Raw genomic sequence first — 22,784 nt, 5'->3', positions numbered from 1 at the left:
TGTCAAGAGACTGCTTGAAAAGATAAAAGAGAATAGTGTGACAGGAAGGGTGGTCAGTGTGTTGCCTAGGTATGATTGTGGTGAAATGAGGTGGAGAGCAAAGATTATGAATGGTATTCTGGCTGAAATGTGTGAGGAGATGGGAGTACAGTTTGTTAATGTGTGGAATGAGTTTGAGGGACGAAGTGAGCTGTATGGGAGCGATGGACTGCATTTGAGTGGTTATGGTGTGAGTCGCTTGGAGAGACTGCTGCTGGAAGGTAGAGAAGTGAATAGAGAAAATGAATCAGATCGAGAGGGGAGTGATGTGGAAGAGCAGGAGAGTAAGACAGGAGAGATTGAAGAAGTGGAAATGAATGGAGAGGTGAGTGGTATGAGTATAGAAAATGAGAGAATGGGTGTGCAAGAGGAGCAGGGAAACGGGGAGGCCCAGGGTGGACAGGGATACACAGCGTGAGAAAGGTGGATGCTCCAAGAGGAGGTGAGAGCATGTGTAGGCAGGAAAGTAATGGGATGACCAGGGATCAAGAGGAAACAGATGTTGTTGCAAAGGGTTCTAAAATGAAGAAGCAGAAAGAGAAATGGCCCCAGTCTAGCATGGAGAGAGCACATCGAGTGAATGGTATCAGTGGAACTAGCTGTAGATCCAGAAATGAGTTGTTGTGTTTGTATACCAATGCTAGAAGCATAAGAAACAAGGCGGATGAAATGGTTGCACTAATTGTGTCTGCGTACCCAGAGATTGTTGGAATAAGTGAGACATGGTTAGATGAGGACGACATCCTGACAGGAATAGAGATGGAAAGGTATGATGTGTTTCGTGAGGATAGAAGGGATAAAAAGGGAGGGGGAGTGCTATTGATGATAGAGAAAGAGTTATGTCCATACAAGGTAGAGATGCAAGAGGGAAATAGGGCCAGTGGTTTTGAGGCAGTATGGTGTGAGATAGAGGTGAATAGAATCAAATACTTGGTGGGATGTTGTTATAGACCTGGTAATGTGGATGGTGGTGATAGTGAAATGTATAGTCAAATAAGCCAAGCAAATAAGAAAAGGGTGATCATTATGGGTGATTTTAATTATGGCAATATAGACTGGAATGAAGAGATAGCGACTGGAAGTAAAGAAAATGAGTTTCTTGAGTTTTTGAGGGATAACTACCTCAGACAGTATGTAACAGAGGGCACACGAAGATTAAGGGTCTTGGATTTGGTCAACTCATCGGAGGATGTAATTATAAATGAGGTGTCAAATCATCCACCAATTGGTGAAAGTGACCATGAGGTGATTACCTGGGTGGTTGCCAGCAGTGCAAGGACCCCTGTGAAAAAAGGGTATATGTGGAACTACAAGGGGGGGGTGATTATGAAGAGCTCAGGAGACAGCTTGCAGATGTAGCATGGAATGAGGAGTTAGCTGGAAAAGAGATCAATGCAGCTTGGGGGATTTTCAAAAACTATCTAGTAGATGCAATGTCTAAATGCATTCCAAGGGAGAGAAGGTTAAATAATATAGGTATGAGATGGATGAATAAAGAGATTAAGCATGCGATATAGAGAAAAAGGGCATTGTGGAGGCAGCATAAGAGAAATGGAAGCAACCAATTTCATGAGGTCTACAAAGACCAGGCAAGTAGGGTGACTTGGTTGGTGAGAGTAGCTAAAGAGAGGTATGAACAGCAGTTAGCTAATGAAGCCAAAAAGAATCCTAGGTAGTTCTTTTGATATGTAGCCAGCAAAAGAAAGAATGATTATGGAAGGATAACATTGATTGGAGGAAATGGTATAAAGACAGCTGTTGCAGAATGTGTTGCGGAGATACTTAATGAGCAATTCATAAAGATCTTTCAATCTTGTGAATGTGACTTCATGGAGAGATTAAGAGCAGTTGATGATGGGGAGGAGAGACTGACTGTAAGTGAGCAAGAGGTGTTTGGGGAGTTGAGTAAACTAGATGTAAATAAGGCTGTGGGACTTGATAATATATCACCACGTATTCTGAAGGAGTGTGCCAGAGAGTTGACACCTGCCTTGACATATTTTTTTAATACGAGTCTTGCACTTGGTCAAGTTCCTAAAGAGTGGAAGGAGGGCAAGATTGTGCCACTTCATAAAGGAGGTGATCGAACTTAAGCATCAAACTATAGGCCTATCTGTGTGTCAGGTGTTGTGGTTAAGTTGTTGGAGAAGCTTGTGAGAACTAGGATCCAGAGTTGGGTTGACAACAATGGTATAATCTTTGATGGACAGCATGGATTTGTTAAAGGGAGGTCATGTTTTAGTAATCTACTTACTTATTACAATAAAGTGACTGCTTCCTTGGACAGAGGAGAAGGATACACAGTAATATACTTGGATTTCGCAAAGGCTTTTGATAGAGTACCTCATGATAAGTTGACAGTCAAACTAGGGCAGATGGGGTTGGATATTAGATTGGTGCATTGGATTGGAGACTGGCTGTCTGATAGGTATCAACAAGTTGTGTATGGGAGTGCAATATCCAGGAAAAGGAAAGTCACTAGTGGAGTGCCTCAGGGGTCTGTTTTAGGGCCATTACTATTTAACTTATATATTAATGATATTGGTGAAGATTTGGATGGAGATATTCAGTTGTTTGCAGATGATGCAAAGTTGGGACGAACCATAAAGAGTAGTGAAGATGTTGTGGCCTTGCAAGAAGACTTGAATAAATTGATTGATTGGGCAAGCAAATGGGGATGTGAGTTCAATGTTGCAAAATGTAAGGTTTTAAAATTTGGAAAACAAAGATGGGATGCAGAATTTATGCTTGGTGAGAATATATTGTTGGAAGTAGAGGAAATAAGAGATCTGGGGGTGATAGTGGATAAGGATCTAAAATTTAGGGGACACATCGCCAAAATTGTGAAGACAACACAAAGACTTCTGGGAATGATGCGGAGGACACTGACATGTAGAAGTAGGGAGATACTTGTTCCAATGTATAAGGCTTTGATTAGGCCACACTTGGACTATTGTGCCCAGATTTGGTCACCGGGTTTTCAGAAGGATGAAGAGATGTTGGAAAGGGTCCAAAGGCGGCTGACTAAGGTAGTTTCTGACCTCTGGAATGTTGAGTATGAGGAAAGATTGAAAAGATGTAATTTGCAGAGTCTCATGGAGAGAAGGAAGAGGGGAGATATGATAGAGACCTACAAGTTGGTAAGGGGTTGTTATAGGATCAATGGTGGAGAAGTTCTACAGAGAATAGTGGGAGATCAGGGGAGAACTAGAGGTCATCCCTGGAAACTGTATAAGGAGGGTGTGAGTAAGGGAGTGAGAGGCAGGTTTTTTTCGTGCAGAGTTGTGAGTGATTGGAATGCCTTGCCTGAGAGCGTGGTGTCTGCAAGTAGTTTGAATGTGTTTAAGACACGGTATGATGAGATGTGTGTGTAAGATAAAAGGACCTCCTAGATGAGTCTTTGACTCCATGAGGTCTTGTTTAATAATAATAATAATAATAATGTCTATTCATATCTTCCAAGTCAAAACCACATGGTCACTCTCTCCAACTGGTGGGAGAGATGTAATATCAGTTATTATCAACTCTTCTGATGCTATGGCCAAATCCAAAACTCTGACCCTCTTCTTTCCTCTATTACATGTTGCCTAAGACATTTTCCCCTGAAGAATTCTAGAAATTCCATTCCCTTCTTGCTACATGCATCTTCCTCTTTTTATACTGCTGTAGTTAAAATCTCCCATAACAATCATTCTTCTTGCACCATTCCCACAAGATGCCACCCCTGCTACCATCCACCTTGGGCATTCTAGTTTCCCTGCATTGATACACCGAATCATTCAGAACAGCAATCTCTCCAGATGCCTACATCCTTCCTCATTCAAATGCAGGCGGTCTCTTTCATACAATTCCTCTCTGTCCTCAAACACCCCCCAAGCATCCACGTATTTCAATCCTCTCCTATGACACATTCTAGCTATTATGTTATTCAATATGACTGCTCTTCTGCTCAGCTCATCACTATCATACCTAGGCAACACTCAAACTATCTTTCTCTCTGTGTCTTCTTTCATATAACCTCAAGCAACCATCTCATATCTCTCGCTGCACAATTTACATTACCTTTCAAATCATTTGTTCCTGCCATCACAATCATCTCATCCTCTTTCACCTCTCTTAATTGCCATAGCCACACTTTCTGTCGTTCCTCCAGGCAAACACTCCTCATACATCCTATCTTGAACACCACCGATCATTGAGTCCCTATACATTACACCTCTTACCACTTTGTTCCTCGATTGCTCACATTTAACCCTCACTCTCTTTCTCTTTCTCTCTGTGTTCCCCTACTTGCCTGCCTTCCTGAGATCACTCTATCCCTAGTTCCAGTGCTCCTTCCCATTCTTCTCATTCTCTCTCTCCTACTGTTTCCATTCTCTCCTCTTCTATCATTCCCATATCTATCTCTCATTTCCTCTCTTCCACTTATCCTGTTCTCTCCTCTTCTATCATTCCCATAATTCTCTCTCATCAATCCCTCTCTTCTTCTTATCCTGTTCTCTCCTCTTCTATTATTCACATAACTCTCTCTCATTCCCTCTCTTCTACTGTTCCTACTCTCTCCTCTCCTCTTCTATCATTCCCATAACTCTCTCTCATTCCCTCTCTTCTACTGTTCCTATTTTCTCCTCTATCATTCCCATACCTCTCTCACTCCTACTCTGAGTTGCCTTGCATTCATCTCCTCCATTTGCCTAATCTCATCTTTCACACTTCTCATCTCATTCCCCTAGACATTCCACCTGCTCTTTCAGCTCATCTATCTCTCTCTGCAAGTCAGCCACTCTTATTTGCCATTCATCCCCCCAGTTGAGACAATTTCTGAAAACTTCACAATCATTCAACCTTTCCATATTCCCCACTCTCATTATACAACGCAAAATGGAGTCCTTAAATGGGAGAGGACTTGGTGATATGCCATTTGCAATTTTGACTGCTGCCGCTGCCGTTATTCAAAGTAGTGTCGAGGAACTATTACAACTAATTTTTATTAATTATTAACAACTAATTATTACAACTATTATGCCCAGATCTCATCTCATCAGAGAATGTAATTATAAATGAAGTGTCAAATCACCCACCAATTGGTGAGAGTGACCATGAGGTGATATACCCTTTTCTCACAGAGGTCCTCGCACTGCTGAGATCCTCTGTGAGAAAAGGGTATATGTGGAACTTCAAGGGGGGAGTGATTATGAAGAGCTCAGGAGACAGCTTGCAGATGTAGCATGGAATGAGGAGTTAGCTGGAAAAGAGATCAATGCAGCTTGGGGGATTTTCAAAAACTATCTGGTAGATGCAATGTCTAAATGTATTCCAAGGGTGAGAAGGTTAAATAAGGTAGGTATGAAATGGATGAATAAAGAGATTAAGCATGCGATATAGAGAAAAAGGACATTATGGAAGCAGCATAACAGAAATTAAAATAACCACTTCTATGAGGATTACAAAGACCAGGCAAGACTTGGTTGGTGAGAGTAGCTAAAGAGAGGTATTATTTTTATTATTACTTGTGACACCTTCAAGGAATCCAAAGACTCATCGCAGGAGGACACCTTGTATACAACTGTCTCCACCACTACACCGAACCTCTACTGCCCACCACAACTAGTATTTTTTTGCCTGTAAATTGCGTGTGTTCTGAAGGGCCGATTTGTCTGTATGCGGGATGAAAAAACTCAGCTACCTCCATATGAGATCAGCTAACTCACCTTCGATTGAAAAAGTTCACATAAAGATTCCTCGCATCACGACGAGAATCTAACTTTGGCCTATTCCAATCGAAGGGCGCAATGTATCGTTGTTCTTCCAATTGCGCTACAGAGGCATATGAACGGCAGTTAGCTAATGAAGCAAAAAAGAATCCTAAGGAGTTCTTTCGATATGTAGCCAGCAAAACAAAGAATGAATATGAAAGGATGACATTGATTGGAGAAAATGGTATAAAGACAGCTGTTGCAGAGGGTGTGGTGGAGATACTTAATGAGCAGTTCATAAAGATCTTTCAATCTTGTGAATGTGACTTCATGGAGAGATTGAGAGCAGTTGAAGATGGGGATGAGAGACTGACTGTAAATGAGCAAGAGGTGTATGGAGAGTTGAGCAAACTAGATGAAAATAAGGCTGTGGGACTTGATAATATATCACCTCGTATGCTGAAGTAATATGCCAGGGAGTTGATGCCAGCCTTGACATATTTTTTTAATATGAGTCTTGCACTCGGTCGAGTTCCTAAGGAGTGGAAGGAGGGCAAGATTGTGCCACTTCATAAAGGAGGTGATCGAACTCAAGCATCAAACTAAGGGCCTATCTCTGTGCGTCACATGTAGTAGTTAAGTTGTTGGAGAGGCTTGTGAGAACTAGGATCCAGAGTTGAGTTGACAATAATGGTGTTATCTTTGATGGATGGCATGGATTTGCTAAAGGGAGGTCATGTTTTAGTAATTTACTTACTTATTACAATAAAGTGACTGCTTCCTTGGACAGAGGAGAAGGATACACAGTAATATACTTCGATTTCGCAAAGGCTTTTGATAGATTAGCACATGATAAGTTGATAGTCAAACTGGAGTGGATGGGGTTGGATATTAGATTGGTGCATTGGATTGGAGACTGGCTATCTGATAGGTATCAACAAGTTGTGTATGGGGGAGTGATATCTAGGAAAAGGAAAGTTACTAGTCGTGTGCCTCAGGAGTCTCTTTTAGGGCCACTGCTGTTTAATTTGTATACTAATGATATTGGTGAAGATTTGGATGGAGATATTCAGTTGTTTGCAGATGATGCAAAGTTGGGACGAACCATGAAGAGTAGAGAAGATGTTGTGACCTTATAAAAAGACTTGAATAAATTGAGTGATTGGGAATGGAGATGTAAGTTCAATGTTGCTAAATGTAAAGTTTTAAAATTTGGAAAACAAAGATGGGAGGCAGAATTTATGCTTGGTGAGGATATATTGTTGGAGCTTGTGGAAATAAGAGATCTGGGGGTGATAGTGGATAAGGATCTAAAATTTAGGGGACACATAGCCAAAATTGTGAAGAGAACAGAAAGCCTTCTGGGAATGATGTGGAGGACACTGACTTGTGGAAGTATGGAGATTTTTGTTCCATTGTATAAGGCTTGGATTAGGCTACACATACTGTTGTGCCCAGATTTGGTCACCTGGTTTTCAGAAGGATGAAGAGATGTTGGAGAATGTCCAGAGGCGACTGACTAAGGTAGTTTCTGACTTTTGGAATGTCGAGTTTGAGGAACGATTGAGAAGATGCAACTTGCAGACTTTGGTGGACAGGAGGAAGAGGGGAGATATGATAGAGACCTACAAGTTATTATGGGGTTGCTATAGGGTCAGTGGTGGATAGGTTCTACAGAAAATAGTGTGAGATCAGAGGAGAACCAGAGGTCATCCCTGGAAGCTGTATAAGGAGGGTGTGAGTAGGGGAGTGAGAAGAAGATTTTTTTCATGCAGAGTTGTGAATGATTGGAATGCCTTGCCTGAGAGTGTGGTGTCTGCAAAGAATTTGAGTGTGTTTAAAGCATGGTATGATGAGCTGTGTGTTTGATAAAAGGACCTCCTAGATGAGTCTTTGACTCCGTGGGGTCTTGGATAATAATAATAATAATATAACTAAATGCTAAATAAGTATAAGGGAGTATAACTATATACATAAAAGTGCAAATAAATACAAACAAAACATTAAATTATACTAAATAAAATAAAACTAAATAATGAAAACTTATGTTATCTTCGTTTTCTCTTCCACTGTTATTCATCCGATCCCGACCCCATCTTCTCAGTAACCAAAATACACAATATATTGACAACAACTAACTTCAGAAACAACCACTGAAGAACACTCATATTCTAGAAAATCGATGTAGCACAAATCTCGAGTTCTAGCTTCAGCTAATCTTGCTGCTAGTCTGCAAAATTAAATACTTAATACTCAAATATATATCAAAGAGATTATAACTTATCCTTGGTGGGATGAGTGCAGCGTGACCATTTTGTAACTGATTTTTATGGATGTTTTATACTATTTCCAGTTTTTTTTTTATTTATTTATTTTTTTATAATGAATTTCAGAAATCAGGAGGATATCAGAGATCTTCATTATAATTATTTTTAAAGATAAAAGATATCAAAGTTAAAAAATAGTACACAATTCTGCCACCAGGTGATATATGGTGCTATAAGCATGTGGTATTTGCATAATCTCACTGTTTCTACTAATAGGTTGATGGATATAAGGAAGACCAAAACGTATTCACATCGTTCTGATAAGACTGAAGTGCTATGGATCTTACCTTACCAGAATGTGCATTGCTAGTCAACCTTTACTATCAACAATGCAGTAATGCTAATGCTGTGCTTTGAGAATTTTGGCATTTGAAGGATGGGAGAAAAGGTCCAGTGATAATGACAAATCTTAAAAAAATTATTTTATGATTTGAAAATAGCAGATCTTTAGTGGTGAGGCCCAGATGAAGATGCAAATGGATTATTCCTCAACAAGTTGACAAAGTTGCAACAACTGGTGTTGTGGAACATGGAAAGAATAACGCACAAGGGGTCCAGCGGTGCTCAGGCAATATCAAGGCAACTGGACATGCCATACTCAACTGTGTGAAAAATCCTGCATCAAATGCTGAGGTTCCCCCCCCCCCCCCTACAAGATCTCCCATACTCAATCTTTGCTTCATAGTGATGTGGAAACTCAACATTCTTAGCTCGAATGAAGGCAGGGGGAGGATGATGCTTGGTCAGGGAAGATCTTGTGGCGTGACGAGACACATTTTAACTCACAAAATTGCTCTATTTGGGCTGCGAATAACCCTCATGTGTTCTATCAGACCTCTTACACTCACTGAAAGTCACAGTTTGGTGTAGTTTCACTTAATCATTTATTATCAGTCTGTACTTTTTCAAAGAACTTCGCCCGACAGGACTACTCTCTTGTACCATCTCTGCTGTTGGGTATCGAGAGATGCTGCACAACTTTGTTGTTCCACAACTGCAGCAGCGAAGATGCCTTGACTCTATGATGGAGCACCACCTCAGATTGGATTGCCATGCAGCAAATGTTACAAAAATGCTATATGGAACATAGAATGATTAGTTGTGCATTTCCCACAGAATGGCCACCTCGTTCACCTGATCTTAACCCCTGTGACTTTTGGTTGTGGGTCCATCTAGAATGTGTATGAAGGACATGCTCCTGATTTAGCAACCTTGAAAGACAGTATAACACAGCATGTGAAGCAAATCAATGCAGATCTGTTACGTTCTGCTGTAGAAAATGTCATTCACAGGATGCAGTTCTTAGTTCTGAAAGGAGAACATATTGAACCTCATCTGTAAGTTATAACTAACACGAAAATTGATTTGTTTGACTAAGGTCAATCATCTCTGAAATCTGGAATGTTGAGTATGAAGAAAGGTTGAGAAAATGAACTTTGAGTCTTGTGGATAGTACGAGGCACAGGGGTAAGATATGATAGAGACATAAAAGTTGGTAAATGGTTATTAATGTGGCAGTGGCTTTTCATGGAATGGTAGGAGGCAGGTGGGAGGGAAACAAGGAGAAGCAGGTTCTTTCTTTTAGAGAAACTTTTTCCATAGTTCTCTTTTATTCATTACAAATTGATTTAGTTTTCTTCTTGCTATACCAGCTTTGTTGAGTCTGCTATTTGTGAATGTTTTATGTTTTCCACATTCCCACCTTTTAATAATTTCATCATCAACAAATTCCTGATATGCACCTTCTCTGAATAATTCAGAGAAGCAGGTTATTTTACTTAGAGAGCAATGAACATTTAGAATGTATTGCCTGAGAATGGGATGACTACAGAGAATGTGATGCATTTTAGGTATAGTACGATGGTGTGTGTGTGAATGAGTGAGTGAGTGACAGAGGGACCTCCCATAATGTGTCTTGAATTCAAGGACATTTGATGATCATGATGATGATAATAATAACAGACACTATGAATGTGGGGTTGCACAATACTTGTGCAACCCCACATGTCTGTAGTATTTAGTCTATCATACCATTCTTAGTTTTTAATCAACTATTATATTTCCAATCCAACTTCCATAACCACAGCTCAATATTGCTTGAACACTGATTGTCTACTGCTAGTTTAGTGTTTTGACTGAGTTCTCTTTCATTCATTGCAAATTGATTCACTTTTATTCTTTCCATACCAGCTTTGCTGACTGTTACTTATTTGTGAATGTTTGATGATTTCCACATTTCCACCTTTTTTTAATAGTTTCATCATCGACAAATTCCTGATATGCACCTTCAAGGGATGAGGGATGTACAAGATAATTATGATAGTACTACACAATAAAGTTTATATTATTATTTTACATTATTACATTAGTTTATATATTACATTATTATAAACTTCCTATCTAACTTTTTCTCCAAATTATTTTGCTACCTATCAGAATTTGAATATTGTGAAATCTTATGTTTTGGTCTTCTAAGGCACTTATGACTGCATCTTGGTCTTCCTCTGAATCTTATTCCTACCATCCTGGCATCAAACATCTCTTTTGCTAATCTCATCTCTTATTCTGTATAAGTGACCATACCACCTTAGATTACCATTGCTCATACATTTTTGAATGTATAGCATTCAAGTTCATCATTATTATTATTATTCAGGATTTTATGGAGTCAATAAGACACACTGTGAGAGGCTCATCTTAAACAACAAAGTCTATTTTAACAGTCCTTAAACTCATTCACTGTTCATGCTCTCACTATCCTATCAGGCAGTGCATTCTATGGTCAAACTACACCCCATGCAAAAAAGCCATTATAAACCTTATATACCTTATCTTTTCAACAGCAACTTTCACTAAGTGGCACTCTAGCAAAGTCTAATATGCCTCTTGTTTTGAAAGTTTTTCTACTTGGCTATACAACAAATTAAAAATAAAGAAATTATATACTTGGTTTAATCCTTTATCCAAGTGTAAGCAAACAAGTTTGTGCCTGAACTATTTTCAGGACTGGGGCAACTCGTATAATGAAGCTAAGACTTCACATTATGGGATACTAAGGCAAGTGATGTGAAGTCTTAGCTTTTTTATACGAGTTGCCCCATTCCTGAAAATAGTTCAGGCACAAACTTGTTTGCTTACACTTGGATAAAGGATTAAATCAAGTATATAATTTCTTGGTATCTTTAATTTGTATGTCTCTTATTTGTTATTATAAAACTTATTTCAGTAAAGGTCTGGCTATTTGGAGATGTTCATGTTCATTTATCATATTTCTTTTTATTAAAGAATAAATTCATGATAAAGAGTGCTCTCTTCAACCACTCCTCTTGCCCAATCCAAACTTTTCCAGTGAATTTAGATGATTATTGTTTTCACCTATTTTTGCATTTAAATTAGTTGTCCATGATAATTATATATAAAATTCTTTACTGTAATTACTAAAATAAAGAGCCAAAAGGCTTCACTTCGGTAATGCAAAATTTATAAAAATCAATTGATATTAAATTCTGCATTATTTCAAAGCCAAATACAGAAACCATAACATTTTCATATGAAATCTGTCCAAGAGCTTACAGGAATACACTCACCGGTATTTACGAGTTGTCCTAGCCGGACCTTATAGGAGACATGCCCGCTATGACAGTGTCCATATATTCACCTCCTATTTGTCCATTTTGATAAGGTTTTACTTACCTGACAGCTGTTTCAAACTGGTTGGTTTTTGTCAGAGGCCAGGCAGAAACCTTAAGAGAGCAAAAACTCTCAGTACTAAGGAACTTGAAACATCAGAGAGGTGTATTTTTTGTAAGTGAATGCTCAGTCGTTGTGTAAAAGTATTTACTAAAATAAAGAGCCAAAAGGCTTCACTTCGGTAATGCAAAATTTATAAAAATCAATTGGATATTAAATTCTGCATTATTTCAAAGCCGAATACAGAAACCATAACATTTTCATATGAAATCTGTCCAAGAGCTTACAGGAATACACTCACCGGTATTTATGAGTTGTCCTAGCCAGACCATATAGGAGACATGCCTGCTATGGCAGTGTCCATATATTCACCTCCTATTTGTCCATTTTGATAAGGTTTCACTGGTCTTACAGCTGTTTCAAACTGGTTGGTTTTCATCAGGGATCAGGCAGAAACCTTAAGAGAGCAAAAACTCTCAGCTAAGTTCCTTAGTACTGAGAGTTTACCAGCTTTGTCCAGCATTATTTCAAAGTCGAATACAGAAACTATAACAGTTTTGTATGAAATTTGACCAGAAAGATTACGGGAATATACTCATTGGTATTTATGAGTTGCCCTAGCCGGACCTTATAGGAGACATGCCTGCTATTACAGCGTCCATATATTTGTCTCCTATTGGTCCATTTTGATAAGGTTTCACTGGCCTGACAGCTATTTCAGCTGTCAGGTTAATGACAGCTAGTCACTGGCCTGATTTGTTTAGTTCTTACACTTTCCACATTAAATTGGCATTCATTACTGTTTGCCCATACTGCAAGTTTTGTTTACATCATCCTGCAAGTTCTTCTATATTGCTTTATTAGCTGTTAAACTATCTGGTTTTACATCATTATCTTCTAACAATTGAATATTTCCCTTGAAATCATTTCCAATGTTATTTTATTCACTTGCTCATTTACTGGCTCATTATGACTCATTTGTATCATTTATGTTGTAAGTTATTATTGTATCAAATTATTATTTATGTCAGACATACAGGGAGTTAAAAGAACTCATTGTCAAAGGTGTTCTCTGTCACAGAAAAATTTCATTGAGCTATGCCTTAAACTCATGCATTCACTGTTACTGTTTCTACACTCTCAATCAAATCACCTCTCTTCCTATCAATAAGGCTCTATAATTGGCATCCCCTTAATTTTCTTCATATGCAACAGTCCAGTAGTCCAACACTGCTTTAGCCAATCTTCTTTGAACTTTTTCTAATATATTCTAATACTTTTTGCAAAGTAGGTGATCAAATTTGTTCACAATTCTCTGTATGAAGTTTGAACTAGGCGTTGTACACTGGAATAATGGCTTTTACATGTTAGTGTTCCTTCATCGTTACTATAAGCCTCTGTGATGACAAGACAGTTTTAGCAACTGTCATCAGCATCATCAATTTCCTGATATGTTCCCTCAAGGGATGCACAGGACATTATAACAGTACTACATGATTAAGTTTACATTATTACTAAATTCCTATCAACAATTTTCCTCCAAGATAGTTTATCACATGTCAGCACTGTAGTATCATCATATCTTATATTTCTTTCTTCAAAGGCACTTCTGACAGCATCAATTCATTTAGATCTTTTTTTAGCTCAGTCTGTTTTTCTTTAATTTGGTTTGAACACTGTAGTATGTGTATTACTAATTTAGTGTTTTGGCTAATTTCTCTTCAGCCTGCATCAAGAGAAATTTGGGAAGTTATCTTTTTTTACTAAAAAAAAAAAAGATAATTTTATTACATAAGTTATCCATTGAGAATGCAGCTGAAGTTTTCCCTATCCTGCCTATTTTCATAGTTTTGGTCTTTTTTATTATTGATTTTAATACCAAATTTGTTACAGCTGTTATTTAATTTAGGTAAAGAATCCTGGAGAGACAGTATTTATTTAGTCATCATATGCTTAATGCAAAGAACTAGGTTTGATAACTGAAATTCTGATCTCACATTAGTGATCCATCATCCATATAAATCACTAATGTGATCCATAAAGATGATGAATAACATTGGAGATTATGTGCAGCCTTGTCTTAGTATGTATGCATACTCTGCAGTCCACATTCCCTCAGTCTGTCCTCATAACTAACATGATACAGTCCTGAAACCATCTTTATTATCTGCCTCTGTACCCTTTTCACAGTTAACTTATCCCCTTCAAATCCTGGGGACCAAATTTGAGAAGAATAGTGTAAGTGTGGTCTGATCAGGGTCTTATAGAATGGAACAATAACTCTTATCTCTGCAGGTTAGTGTCCTGCTCAGTATTGCAGCAATCCTCTGGATTACCTTCACCACCTTTGCAATGTGTTCCCTGAATTTCAGTTTTATATCAATTATCACCCCCAGATCTCTTGTCTCCCATGCTAACTCCAGTACAGCTCCTCCATATGCAGCCTCCCATCGATGTATCCCAAACTTCAAGAAGTTTTGCTGCATTAAACCGAAACTCCCATTCATTTGCCCATTCATCTAGTTTATTCAAATCCTCTTGCAGGGCTGCCGCATCTTCATTATTACTAATAACCCTTCCCAGCTTCACATCATCCACAAACAACTGAATATCCCCTACAATCCATTGACAGTGTTCATTGATATAAAGGTTAAACAATACAGGTCCAAGTACTGAGCCCTGTGGGACCCCACTTGTAATCGTCTGAATCCTTGATACTGCCGCACCATATACAACTCTCTGATCCTATCAGACAGCCAATCCTGAATCCAGTTGACTAACCTGACATCTTAACCCATGTGCTGCAACTTAAATATCAAATTATCCTGTGGCACCCTGTCAAATGACTTTGCAAAATCCAAAAAAATGGCAGTATATGCCTTTCTCTCATCAGCTGCGCTTGTCACTTTATTATAAATGGCAATTATATTACTAAAGCAAGAGTGCCCCTTAACAAATTCATGTTGACTCTCACAGATAACATTACCCTCATCTACCCAGTGCTGTATATGGTCCCTCATTAATTTCTCCAAGATCTTAAAAACTACTGATGAAACACAAACTGGCCTATAGTTAGACACATCCTGTCTACTACTGCCCTTATGCAATGACACTATCTTACCTTCCTTCCATTCCCTGGGCACCTTTCCCATAGCCAGACTTTCATTGAAAAGTCAGGTCAAAGGAGCTGTCAGTTCTTTAGCACATTCTCTCAAAACCCATGGTGAAATACTGTCCAGTCCTACAGCTTTACTGACATTCAGAGTACTCAGTATTTGGAACACACTCTCCTCTTGCACCTCTAAACCTCGAACCTGCCCTATCCCTCTGGTATTAAAACTTACTTCTCCACAATGAAATACTCCAATAAAGTGTTTATTGAACAACTCCACTATGTCCTCTGCATAAGTCACTTTATTCCCATTTTTATCCCACAATGTCATTCTTCCACAATAATTTTTCCTCATACTGGTCACATAGCTAAAAAATTCTCTAGGATTTTCTTTGGATCTTAGTGTCAATCTCGTATCACATTCCAGTTTTGTCTTCCTTACCATATTAGTCACTCTCCTGGCCTGAGTCTTATATTCTTCATGTATCTGCTCTCCATCCTTCTCCTTATATCTCTTCCATAACTTCTTTTTTACTTGCAGTTCCTGTTTGATATTGTTCGTCATCCACTTTACATCAAATTGTGTCCCTTCTTCTTTATTTTATTTTATGGTCACAATGGATTTCTAATTTTTCTCTCCTTGCAGACAACTTTGCTGATTCTGCTAGACAGGCATATGATAAAGTTTCTAGTTTGCAAGTCTCCAAGATTTGGTCCTTTGTTTACAAACTATTTCATTTTTTATTGGATAATATATTTGTATAATTGGGTCTACATTTGTAAAAACTACTTGATATTAATTCTTTATAAAATTTACTTTCTTATTTTTTTTTAATATTTATTTTTATCCTGCTTAAAACTAAATTTCACCTTTTTCGCTACTATTACCCTTATCTCCTTGACTTCCTTCAAGATATACTCCACATTTCACCATTGCTTACCAAATTTCAAAATTTATATTTTGTAACAATGAAAGTAACTTACTCCATTCACTTGCCTACTAACAGTCTATAATGATTCTCCTGTAAGGTCACAGCATCTGCTCTACTCTTCATAGTCTTCAGTTGGGACATGCAGTGGTTTGCATCATCTGTATGGAATTGAAGGGATTTTCCTCCTGGAAACTCAGACATTTCATCATGCAAAACAAGCAAACTGGTTAGGTTAGAACACATATAATAAATTTGCCTTATAGCCTTAGTTAGTTCAGTCATGATTTTAAACAGCCAAATATACTACTGTAAGTGCATCTTCCTTTTCTGCATATGTCTTAATGCATTAGAAATTGCTGTAGTGCATAAGTAGATTGTCCAAACATGACCTTCATTTAACAAACATTATTGCTATAATGAATCCAATTCTTGATCATTGTCCTCCCAATCTCCCTATCACCTTAACTACAGCTCCAGATCTATGCATGGATTGACTTATAATTCAGGGCCTCAGTTTTATTACGTCCTTTGGATTGGAACATTTCTGCTGTCCTAAAGGAGTGAACCCTTTGGTACTTACTCTGTTGAAGAACTCTTGTTAGTCAAGCACATCAAGACTGCTTTTAACTCAGTTGATTCCCTAGATATGTGGTCATATATGTCATGAACTCCTATTGCCTTATTAACATCAAGTTTGCTTAATTCTTATATACTCATGCTTTTTTGCTATCAGTATCTCTTTCACCATTCCTTTTAAGCTCAAGCTTCACATAATGTCACACTTATGAGGATGACAACTTTGATGAATTGTTCATCAGATAACTTCTGCCATATCCTCTGCAGGACATGCAGTTTTGGTCTGTATTTTAAATGAGATTCTGTCATTTGTATAATTTTAATCTCAAAATTGGGCATGTATAATAATCGCAACCAGCTTATATACACCAAATTGCTATTTATTGTAGAAATAGTTTTGTTAATCAGTTCTCACTGACTTCCAGGTAGAGGAAGCAATGAAAAAGAATGTACAGATAGCTCTGATGATGAATTGAGAGCTGAAAGAATAAATAAACGACAAGGGATAAAAAAAATTGTGACAGACTCAGGTATTATTCTTTATTAGTGCAATGATCATTAATTTTTTTTCATGCTCAGTTTCTAAATTATTAAGCAACTAAAACTTAAAATAAATTAAAACTTAATTTTTTATGAATTCCATCTGTAGAAGGTTGTAAAGCTATAACACCTTATTATTTGGGTATATATATATATTAAGTGATATGGAAAGATTGCTCTAGAAATCAAACGTGATGCTTTTTTTCCCAAGCCATTACAGGCTACAATGAGCAGAATAGTGGTCTCATACAAATGATGAAATTCACTGGTGTGAGACCACTGTCCTGGAGGTGAAGGGAGTGAAAGAGGAACAGGAGAAGCAAGTTTGATGGATTTACAGTTGGGCTGTTAAAGGATGTCAGGCAGCCATTATTCATTTTAACCGACACAGTAAACTGATGGATGTGCATTCAATGAAACGGCACTCATGGATGTACATAGAAAAGACATAAGGCAGAGGAAAACAGACCATCTGTGAGTTAATAGCTAAAACACATCATTGTTTAGCTGACAACATCAAGAATTTAATACAGCAAAGTGTTTGATGCATTACCCCAAACATGAAAGTAGTATTCTAAGAATGAATGGATTTGGGATTTGTACAGAGTTTAGAGCATCAGTAGCTGGACAAGCAATAATTAATGACTGAGGAAGCTATAAGTGTATTGTATTTGTACCAGGAAAGGCTAGAGATCCAAGAAGAAATATTTAAATATGCCTGATGATCTGGGTATTAAAAAAAAGGTACTGGAAGGTGAATTATGATTATGTTTTGGTAGCATTGAAGGTAAATACGTTTGCCTTCACCCATTGAAGAATTGTCATGAGGAGATCTCTGTTCAAAGTACTAATTGTAAATGTTCTCAGTTTGGAACATTCATGTACTATACAGTTTGTAAAATGAATAGGAGAAATGGTATGTATTCTCTGATGTATACATCATCAGAAAACCTATAGATAGTATTATTGGTGATTGAGAGAAGGTAATTTATATATGGAGAAAGAATAGGTAGTGGGATAGAGCCTTGTGACACATCTATATTAGTGGTGAAGTCAGAAGAGAGGAAGCATCCACCATAATATTTATTGATCAATCAGCGAGAAAACTATCCAGTTACAGATTTTGGACTGTAGGCCATTTGATATAAGTTTACTAAGTAGTCCTCAGTGTCAACCCAATCAAATACTCTTGAAATGACAATATCAGTAGCATACGTTTCTTCACACCCTTCCATTGTATACCTAGAGTGGCTGATATAGACATGGAGATATGCTGTGAACCTAGAATGATAGAATCAATACTCTAGCAATCATTGATTAACCAGTGAGCCTCTAGACAGTGAAGAAGTTGACCATGAGGACTTTTATATCTCCCCTTTTATGGAATGGGCTTGAATATAGGCTTGCTGTGTAGTAGGTGCCAGATGACTATAGGATGGGTATTAGTTCTGGGGCACAGCTTTTACTTACAGCTGGAACAATACCATGAGGACCAGAAGATTTTATAGGATATATGTAAGTTATTTAAGATTCTTGTTTTTCTGGTGAAAGATTTATGGTATTTCACCAGAAAGATAAAGTACACTGTTTAGTATGGCTCACTATTTCCTGTATGGCAGGAGGTGATTTGATTTGGTCATCTGTGTAGGAATTTGAGGAAAAGACTTATGCCAGAAGGCCAGCTTTATCTTTAAATGTTATGGCACTGGCCACCTGGATGAGAGAGGTAGACAAATGTGCAAAAATTGTGCTTGCAATGATCAGAATGCACAAGTACCATTTGTACAGGAAGTGAATTTTCTGTAATTGGCACTTTCCAAGATAGATATGAATTTGTTAATGGTTATTTTGCATTTGTTATGTACTTTAGTGTAGACAGAGAATAGAGTTGCATTTCTTGCCTACAACCACTTGTGATATGTTTTTTTTTTTTTTTTTTTCTTCACTTGAAGTGCCTTGTTGTTAAGACATGGTTTGGATAATGAGAATTATGAATAGAGTGAGTAATGGTAATTTTGGTAAGAATAATTTCTGTGATTTTTTTTTTTTTTTTGAGGAAGGGTGTGGATTGAATTAGTGGTTTGACCATGGAAAGGAAGAATAGAAGGGAGGATATACCTACTTGGTTATTGTAGTGCCAAAAGATAACCAGAGTAAACTTTTTTTTTCCTAATGTATCCAATGAAGATCCATGAGAATGAAGTTACAATTGTTAACTAAAACCACTTGTGATGTGCTATTTTTCATGGACTGCCTTGAAAAACTGTTGTTAAAACATAGCTAACCCTTCTTTCAATGTCAGTGAATGGCAAACAGCACTTATATTAGATTTATGGAATCACCTAACATACTGAGATAAATAACTGTACTAAAACTAAAAGTATCTTCTATGTTTTGACATTGATATCAAGGTCATCCTCAATAGTATGTGCGCGCGTGCACACACACACACACACACACACACACACACACACACACACACACACACACACACACACACACACACACACACACACACACACACACACACTTATTAAAGAACAAAGATAATTACTTTTCTAATTTTAACCATTTGAACAGCAAAATCTGCTAGCTCCAACCAGCAACAGTCATCACAAAACATGATTAGTTTGTATGGTCTTGTTCTTTCTCCATCTGAAGCCACTGTTTAACAGAAACTATTAAACTTTATCATTGCTCTGAGGAAGTAGACTACATGGATTTTATGTACTATATAAAGTGCAACATTACATCACTTCTGTCAAAATAAGCTGAAAAAAAAATCAGGCTTGAGATAATCCTTATTCTTATCTATATCCATGATTTCACTGGACCTCATTCTGATTGACTGGTATGATCTTGATCAGCATAGATGATCTTCATGGAATTTGGGTGTGCCAGAGCCCCATTAGCCAGCAATTTTCAGGGTTCTCTGCAGGCCTTCACAGCTACTGTATCGGCTCGGGGCACTCGAAGTCCCCACTGTACTTCAACCTACAGGGCAATCCCCTACTTCTTGCCACTTCCGCCTTGCATGTAGGCAAATCTAAATAGTAACACAGAGACTCAAGCAGTCGATATATTTATACCAAAATGCATTATTACAATAGTCAATGCATATCACCCAGATAACACAGATATTAACACAGAACTACTTAAACAACAAAGTCAAACATCAGATACAATGATCCTTTTAGGAGATCTAAAAGCCCAACTTGGGGCTCCTCACTTCTCAATCAGAAAGGAGCACGAATAGAGGACTTAATTGATGATCTAAACCTTGAAATAATAAACAACAAGCAAAATACATATTTGTGAAAAACAACGGGTACAGAATCAACATTAGACATCATAGCAGCAGTAGATTATGAAACTGCAAATCTTACCCAGTGGAAAATACTAAACAATGCCACCAGTGATCATAGGCCTATCATCACAACCATTAAATTGCAGTTAGACCAAAAACCACAGAAAAAGAGATCTTGGAACTTCAGAAAAGCAAATTGGCCCAAATACACACAACTATTAGAAACATATTGCACAGGCACACCTACTAGTAAAGAACTTGATCAGCAACTACTAGAATTAACCAACAACATACAAAGAGCTGCAAAAAATTAAATTCCCAGAGGACTCAAGAAAAACAACTGGGTTACATTTTGGAAAGATCATAACATCAGCGCTATGATCACCGAAAGAGATCATACTATCAACAAACAGTTAAAACAAAATAATACAGAAGTTAATAGAATTAACTCAAAAAATTGAAGATGAAATTTCAAACTGCAAACAAAAAAAGCAGGAAGAATTCTGCAACAAACTAGATCCAAGAAAAGACTTGCAACACTGGAATATGATCAGATTATTAAACAACGCAAGACTTCTAGATACTGATCATTCTTCAAACAGTCTCCTTGGGAATTAATACAGCAGCAACAAACAAACAGATGGCAAATATTCTAGCCAAACGTTACTCAAAAGTAAGCAACTAAGAATAATGTAAAAAGTAACTAAGCAACAATGAAGTCAAAAGGTGCAGGAAAATTCCAAAACATCTGCTAACGCAATCCAGAACCTATCCTTCTGAAGACATCTTTACTCAGGACCTCACAATGATAGAATCAGAAATAGCAATTAGTCAAATTGACCTTGACAAATCACCCGGTATAGATCTTACCTTTGGACATATGATTAAAAACATGGGAGTAAAAGCCAAAACCCAACTTCTGAAGATATTTAACACTTCCTGGAATACAGGTAAACTGCCAAAAATCTGGAAAACATCAGTCATTATAGCCTTACTAAAACCTAACAAAAACCCTAGTGATTGTAAAAGCTACAGACCAATAACTTTGACTAGTACTCTTTGCAAACTAAACGAAAGAATAATACATACTAGCCTTATGAATTTGCTCTTAGAAAATAACAAGATCAACTTTTACCAAACAGCATACAGGTCCCAACACAGTACAGAAGATCAATTATTTTATCCTTGCCAATCAATCATAGATGGCTTTCAAGAAAAACCACCAAAGAAGACAACAGCAATTTTCTTAGATGCCTTCAATTGTGTGTGGAGATAAAAGTTAATAAAAATTGCATACGATACTGGAATAAGGGGAAATGCATTAATTTGGATTTCAGATTTCATAAAAGGAAAAAAATTAAAGTAAAAGTTAATGGAACTTCTTCCAACATACAGTGAACTTGGGCTGGAGTCTCACAAGGTTCTGTTCTAAGCCTGCTCCTATTTCTTATCTATATTAGTCGATCTCATACGGAGGTAGCAGGATTTTTATTCCTGGAAACTCAGTTTTTCATCCCGCATACAGGCAAATCGGCCATTCAGAACACACGCAATTTACAGATAAAAAATACTAGCTGTGATGATGGTTGTGGACAGTAGATGGCATTGATGCACGTGATTGGTAGTAAAGGTTCTGTGCAGCAGTGGAGATGCAGAGTTGTACAGTGGGTGTCCTCCCGCGATGAGTCTTCAGACTCCTTGGAGGTGTCACGAATAATAATAATAATAATAATATGAACAATATTCATCCTCACGTAATAAATGACACAAAAAATAGTATGCTATGCAGATGATATAGCAATCTGACACACAAGCACAATCCTCAACAATCTGAGAAAGTCCTAAATAAATCAATAAAAGGCCTAGAAAGATGGGCAAAGGAACTCAAATTACAGATAAACCAAGAAAAAACAAAACTTAGTATCTTCCCCACTAATAGAAAAAATAGACACAATTACAACCCCCAAATCAAAATATATAATACCAAAATAGGAAAAACAGTGTCTCAAAATACTTAGGCCTAACTCTAGATACTGAACTAATATTTACAACCCATATCACAAATATATCTAATAAAGCTCTTAAAAAGCTTAATATCATCAAACGGTTTGTGGAACAAAGTGGTGTGCAAAACTACATATACAGCACTCATACGACCCACTATGGAATATGCCTCGACAATCTGGGCTCCTGCTTCCACTAGCTCAAAAGAAAAGCTTGACAGAGTACAATCAAGAGTAGCAAAAATTATTATAGGTGCAGTCTCATCTACAAATAACTTAAAAGTTCAACAAGAGTGTTAGCTTCACATACTAGAAGACAGAAGAAAACTCTCCACAGTTAGGTTCACTAACAGAATCAGGAGCCAACAACAGGATCACATCTCGCTCAGGACTTTCGATGCCTGGACCGGAAAAAATCTAGACTAAAGAGATGATCTACTTCACAATATAATCATGAAATTAGAAAACAGATAGACTTCGAGTCCATTGAAATAAGCAAAGAGCTATTCTTTTCCACTAAACTACCAAAAAACACAGTGATTAAGTTAAATCTCCTAGGGAC

The 22,784-nt window shown here is 37.5% G+C and overlaps 1 protein-coding gene across 8 annotated transcripts in view; it reads left to right on the top strand.

Annotated features, from left to right (window-relative positions):
• Positions 1 to 22,784, top strand: part of Rph (Rabphilin) — a 695,894-nt gene that overhangs the window by 216,318 nt on the left and 456,792 nt on the right. For 7 of the 8 annotated variants that reach the window (XR_016549578.1, XM_090406051.1, XM_090406050.1 and 4 more), the window contains one exon: positions 16,798 to 16,902. The exons of the other annotated variant lie outside the window; for it this stretch is intronic. Coding sequence is in view for 6 of the 7 variants with exons in the window: in XM_090406051.1 (XP_090262177.1) it covers positions 16,798 to 16,902 (105 nt within the window). In the remaining variant the exon portion in view is untranslated. The remainder of the gene's footprint in view (positions 1 to 16,797; positions 16,903 to 22,784) is intronic. 8 annotated transcript variants of the gene reach the window in all.

This window comes from Typopeltis vanoorti, chromosome 16, assembly GCF_054136105.1.
Source record: "Typopeltis vanoorti isolate ZY-2024b chromosome 16, IOZ_Tvanoo_1.0, whole genome shotgun sequence".
Lineage (NCBI taxonomy): Eukaryota > Metazoa > Arthropoda > Arachnida > Uropygi > Thelyphonidae > Typopeltis > Typopeltis vanoorti.
The sequence above is the reverse complement of the archived record's forward strand: the minus strand, read 5'-3'. Positions and strand labels throughout refer to the sequence as shown.